Source organism: Amblyomma maculatum, chromosome 1, assembly GCF_055883805.1.
Source record: "Amblyomma maculatum isolate TAMU_Amacu chromosome 1, ASM5588380v1, whole genome shotgun sequence".
NCBI classification, from domain to species: domain Eukaryota; kingdom Metazoa; phylum Arthropoda; class Arachnida; order Ixodida; family Ixodidae; genus Amblyomma; species Amblyomma maculatum.
Window position 1 is genome coordinate 221,916,299 of NC_139344.1, and position 6,353 is coordinate 221,922,651.

Here is a 6,353-nt window from a genome sequence, read left to right on the forward strand (position 1 = left end):
GTTGCCAACTGAGTAACAAATTTTCACCTTCAGACTGCTCTTTGCATTGTATAACCCTTATTAGGAAATGAATTACTTGTGCATGGATTATTTGCTGTCTTGACAGCTGCCTCCTAACAGTGAATACATGGCGACACATCTGCTCCCAAACAACAATGCACGCATGCATGCAGCTGCACACATTAACTCTGTCGCACAGGCACAATTAGCATGCCTTATTATTCGTATTTTTAGGCCACTGCTTGTACTGTATCTGGAACAGCCGACTTAGCTTCTAGTAAGAATGCAAATGAAGTGGTGTGGTTTCTGTGTTCACATAGAACAGATAGAACATTTATCATATTGTAACAACTCATTCTTGCACTCTCCTCTCTACAGGAGCCTTCCGACACTGAGGACGCTGCAGATCTTCTCCCAACCTTCGAGAGTAATGTAAGCATGCATGCAGTTGCGAATGTGAACTGAATTGCCCCACAGGCACAATTAGTGTGCCTTGTTTTTATTTCCGGGCTGTAGCTTCTACTGCATCTCGAACAGTTGGAATATAAATGTGGTGGTGTGGTTTCTGTGTTTACATACATTTATCATATCATACCAACTCATTTTTGCACTGCTCTCTACAGGTGTCTTCCAACACTGAGGACACTGCAGATCTGCTTCCAACCTCTGAGAACAATGTAAGAAAATTCACGTAGCTGCATAGGCTTGAAACAGTACTATCATAAGCAATATGAGTAAGAACACACGAGCGCGTGGCAGATAGCCTCGAAACCCACTTGGGGCGATACGGTGCGGCCGCTGTGGGAAACAAAGTGGAAAGGGAGCCGTGGTTCCGTTAACTGCGCCCTTTCCCTTTTGTTTCCCACAGCGGCCGCACCGTATCGCCCCAAGTGGGTTTCGAGGTTATCTGCCTCGCGCTCGTGTGTTCTTGCTCATATTGCTCATGATAGTACAGTGCGAACAAAAAGCTCACAGTTCCTTTTTCGTGTGTTGACAGGTTACCATTTCAACAAACAATCGCCGAAATGTAAGTATGTGCTGATGAAAGGCTTAAACCAAACTCATTAACGTTGTATGAATGTGTTAATAGGTTCTGCCATTTGCCACTGACTATACCTGGCACGTGGCCTGCCCATCAGAAATACAGTAACTGTAAGTATGCGCGCAGGCACTGAGCCTAGAAGCATGCGGAGGATTCTAGGCACATATTCACTAATATATTTTTCCTCAGGATGGTGGTCCTGTTCATCAGACTATTTCAAGCAGTTCATGCAGCAGTGAACTAAATGTAAGCTCACATGATTTCCAAGTTTCTCAACCTGGCTGCAAATGAGACAAAAATCACTATTGGTTCCCTTTTCTGAAAGGTGGATGCTGTGTCAGCTGGTATGCTGCTTTCGAATGACGAAGACATGAGTGGGCATGCAGGTCTTTTCATACATCATCTCGACATGCAGCAGATGCTAAATGGGTGTATTTTGTGTGTTAACAGGTGGCGGCCAACCAAAGAAACGTGCCAGATAAACAAACAAGAAAGGTACTCCTGTTTTCTTAACTTCAAATGTGGCCTCAAAAATAACTCAAATGTGACTAGACTAAATTTTTCATTGCAGGTCGAAACAAAAGAAAACTCGATACAATGGGAGACAACATCAACTGACCACACATATGCATCAACGAATCACTGTTTAAGCATTTCCTTTGCCATTAAAGGTATTCGTTCCCAATACCTGACACCACAGGACATACTCTTCTACACAGGAGTTTCAATAGCAGTATTTGACAAACTTGTTGTGAAACTGCAAGCGATGGACGCTAAAGTTTCGAAGACATTAAGTCTCAAAGAGCAGCTGCTCCTGACACTCATGAGGCTTAGGCTTGGTCGGCTCTGTGCAGACCTCGCAAGAAGATTTGAGGTTTCTGTGGCAAGTGTGTCAAAAATGTTTGCAAATATGCTGCACCACTTGGAGAAGATAATGGAAGATGTAGTGGTTTGGCTTCCAAGAGCAGCTATTTATGACAGCATGCCGCAGAGCTTCATTAAAAGTGGTTATAGTCGTACCACTTCCATCTTTGATTGTACAGAGGTGCTGCTCCAAAGGCCCAGGAAGTTCCTCGCTAGAGCGCAGAGCTATAGCTCGTACAAAGGCTCCAACAGAGTGAAATTTCTTACTGTTATAGCACCCAATGGCCTTATTATGTTTGTGTCAGATGTGTACGGCGGAAGAGCCTCGGACAAGCATATTGTCAGAACGTGCGGCGTCGAAGATTACCTCCTTCCAGGGGACCACATTATGGCCGACAGAGGCTTTAAGCTCGAGCCTCACCTTGCAGCACAAGGCATCAACATGAACACACCAGCCTTCACTAGAGGTGAGTGTTTCAAGTTTACAAAAGAACACATTACTTTCTTTTTTCCCAAACTCAAAGGGGTTTTATCTTTACTTTCAGGAAAGACCCAACTTTCCGAAGAGGAAGTAACAAGCACAAGGAGGATCGCATCAGTGCGAATACACGTGGAAAGAGCGATAAATAGGATAAAAACTTAACGAATCTTCAAGCATGCTCTGGCAATTAAGTCCAAGAAGCATATAAACAGAATTGTTTTTGTGTGCGCCGGGCTCTGCAACATGAAGGGTCGCTTAATTAAAAAAATGAATAAAACAGACGTACAAACCTGTATCCCAGTAGTCAGAGTCACATTTGAAGCCAAACATATACATAACATACTAATATGGAACACATTTATAAGACACTGTACAGTGATGTTAATTTGCAAACTGGCACAAGGAACTCAGCTTATTAAAATGACTGCTGCATCACTGATCAAGCTGCTGTTACAGTCTGAGAAGCACTACTTTTTCAAAAAAGCTCTCTAGAGTCTACATGTGTGTCCATAAATCCATCCTCTTTCTGCACACCAAGCAACATACCTCCGTTGGCCACATGCAAATGGAGAAACTATGCATTACACTGTCTTTGTTCTTTTGTTGCTGCTTCGGTATCCATGGATGCGCAACTAATTCTCAGCTGTTGTAGCACATTGTGCTGACTTTCTTGGCCAGCTGCAATCACACTGCCCAGGTTGAGATGGCAAGGGGGCCTGTCCAGCATTATCTCGAATCCAGCTACCTGTTCTGAAGTATTCCTGGCACCAGCTGCTTTTGTGGCCACCTAAACAAGAAAAAGAAAACTTGTGAATAACCCCTTTTCTGTGACTAGAAAAGAAATGGTCCATTTTAATTGCGCCAAAAAACGAGAAAGGGACAAAGACTGAGCCTGCTTGCAACTGAATTATTGAAGTTTCTTCTGCGTTCCGTGAAAAGCACGACTTGCCAAGAGGCAGCTGCAGCCCGAAGGTTTCAGAAGACTGTCCGATGTTATGTTTTGAATTTTTATGTCGAAGTGCAGTCAGTGACCACAGCAGTGTAACAAAGTACGGTTCTACAAATTTTCTTCAGCCATGTAGACTAACAATTATTTTACAGCCAGTCTCTTAGAATGAGGCAGGTAACCTGAGCATACAAACATAAAAAGCATTTCGTAAGGCAACAAAGTGAAGGCATCTGATGGGTGAATTTTTTCTACAACTGTAGCATTGACAATTTTGTTATTATTAGGTTGCAGAGCTTTCCGACAACAAACATGAATTTTGTTCATGTAATTCTTTATAAATACACCAGATGCATGTCTAACATTAACCAAAGCTGGTTCGACATTTCTTTTTGTGCCTCGGTTCCATGCTGCTGCGACATCTGTGCATGTGTGTCCAGTGATGCCATGTTGCAAAGTATGTCAACTTTTCATAACAGCGAACCAATATGGTTGAACACACATGCCTTCCCTGCCATGCATTTGCAGCTGACAGTCAGTCAAGACCTGCCCCCCTGTTGTGACGCAGGCCCAGGCTAGCCATGGATTTTTGTTAATCGCCTGGGATGGCCGCATTTCTGCCTTGAGGCACACAATGTCTTCGCTCATTTGGTAGCAGAGCACTTGCCACTCTGCATGTAATTATAAGTCAAGGTCAAGGCTCTGGAATGCTTCAGCCTCCCTGAGGTCACAGGCAGGCTTTAGTTTTGATGAGGTAACAATGTGCCCGCTAGTCAGATTTGGCCATAACTTCGTGTCATCATACCATTTGTCTTCAAGGCTTGGGTGGGTGTAGGTTCAGCCACCTAAAAAAAAAAAGCAGAATGCAGAAAACATAAGAGGAGGCAAAAACACAGTACTACATGAATGGAACTGGCACCATGAACATTTGGCTTAGATGAAAATGAAGGAAACATGTGGCATCGGTACCAAAATGACGTCAGACATGGTCAAAACGAAAAATTATGTCAATCACTGCAACCTTGCTTTGGCTGAAGGCCGATCAGATGCAACTAAAAAAAAAAGTTGACCTCCTCGCTGAGAGTAGGTGTAAGCATAAAATGGATTAAAGGGAAGGCCTACTAATTTCAAGAGCATCTCATTTCTGCTTTGGCACATATCTTTTCTCACTGCACAGCTGAGGTGACCACCGAGAAGTGAGAGTCCCCCTTATTACCCTTTCGCTCAAATTTTTCTCTGAACACTATGAACTAATGAATGATAAGCAAACCACAATAACAACTGGTAGCTGACTGGCACTAAGTGTACGGTGCCTTTGCATTTCTCTGCTTTCATGTTGCTCTTTACTACGTACATGATTAGAGCCAGTGCTCTGCAACGGGCTTGTTGTTTAGCAACCTATGCTTCTGGACTAGTTCGTTTTACATTTCTAAACTGCCAAAGATAGGGCGCTGCATGCAAAAAAGCAAAGATTACATGCAGTGCTTTGTCTTTTTCAATTACAAACAGTGTTGTTTAGTTCCTTACTGTGGAGGGAAAATGCATAGGCAAGCTCCCCGCTGCTGTACCCCCCAGGAACTGGATGACGGTGACAGCGGGGTAGAGTATCTTCTTGCAGTAAGCACTCGGTCAGAACATGGTTACTGCACGCAGCTAATCAGTCAATTTTCGCTGTTGTTGCAGCGGGTGGGAGGTATAGATTGCTTCAGTAATCGCTTAGGCGAACGTAATTTGCCAACCCGACGCAGCGGCTGGCTGTGCTGCCCATTCTGGAGACGCTATAGGTTCGTCAAAGCTTGTTTAGGTTGGCCTCCGCGTTTTCCCGTCGGCTCGTCACAGATTTCTCATTCTGGTTCAGGGCCACCATATCGCTTCGACAACGAAAGCTAACAGTATATCATATTAAAAAAAAAAAACAGCACTGTGTTGCAGTCGCGCATGTCAAAGGAACCGATGATACGAGCGCATTTGCACGACAGATACGAACGCGCAACAGACAACAGGTGCTTTCGTAAACGGAATAACGCTCCCCTGTGGAACCAATCTCTCGGTGGGTATTACTCAAGAACTTCAGCATGTGCGAAATGAGTGGTGTTAATGCCAGCTAAGCAGATTCGAAGGCAAACAGCTATCAATAAATTGGCTCGTATTCGCACTTGTAGCCCGACGCGCGCTGCACAAGTGAACGAACTCAGCTAATCAGTTTAAACGTGCGTATTACAGCGACTGGAACGAATGCAAAAAAAAAGAAAGGTGGGGGGGGGGGGGGGGATATCTAGAAGAACGACTGCCGTTTTTTATTTTCAACGCATCGTGATCTTTATTTATGGAAACCACTCACCGATGTTGATCGTAGGCTCCGTCGATGCCTGCTGCTCGCCTTCTCCCGGTCGATTGCAGCGGGCGCTTGTGGCCCCTAACGCCATGCATACACGCAGATATAAGCAGAGCGGATCCCGATATTAAATGTTTCCACCTCGGAACAAGACAGGAATGGGAAGCCGCAACGCGAAACCACAGAAAACACCGCAAGCAGCTTTCAGGTATGTCTCAGAAGGCAACTTTATCAGTCCAAGATGGCGCCGACGCTAGGCGGCGCTAAAGCAGGCAAAGCTATGACAACATGGCGGTGCCCAGGTATCGAAACTAAAATCGTGTATATGACAAGTCGGTCTTTTGGAAATATGGCTCTCAGCGCTCAATTTAGTTTCAATGGCGAATTCTGCTGTGTACAGCTTCCGCCAAGCAGAACACCATAGTTGAGGTGGTGGCAAATTCCACGCAGCCAAGTCAAAACGTTTTTCGGAAAGCATATCGTACCTGTCCTTGCGGTTGTCGGACACAATATAATATACTACGTGCTATTGCGCAGCTGTAACACACAGTTTTACAGATTGTTTGCAAAGGCTTTAATATATTTGTGCCACGAACACAGATAAACGCAACTGAACAATTTTTTTGTAGCGATCGCTACATTGGCCACGAACTGCTATTTCGCTGCAGCAGTGCTCCGAGAAGGC

The 6,353-nt window shown here is 44.5% G+C and overlaps 1 protein-coding gene and 1 long non-coding RNA gene across 2 annotated transcripts; one reads left to right on the plus strand and one right to left on the minus strand.

The window, feature by feature from the left end:
- Window positions 1-1,417: 1,417 nt before the first annotated feature.
- On the plus strand, window positions 1,418-2,664 carry LOC146205689 (uncharacterized). Its single transcript, XM_084590348.1, has 3 exons — window positions 1,418-1,537; window positions 1,614-2,373; window positions 2,452-2,664. The coding sequence occupies exons 2-3, from the start codon at window positions 1,809-1,811 to the stop codon at window positions 2,547-2,549; spliced, it is 663 nt and encodes a 220-aa protein (XP_084446474.1). The 5' UTR covers window positions 1,418-1,537; window positions 1,614-1,808; the 3' UTR covers window positions 2,550-2,664.
- Window positions 2,636-5,905, minus strand: LOC146205690 (uncharacterized). Its single transcript, XR_014704241.1, has 3 exons — window positions 5,675-5,905; window positions 4,139-4,178; window positions 2,636-3,174 (listed from the first exon to the last, which is right to left on the minus strand). It is a non-coding gene; the product is annotated as an uncharacterized LOC146205690 (long non-coding RNA).
- Window positions 5,906-6,353: the final 448 nt, after the last annotated feature.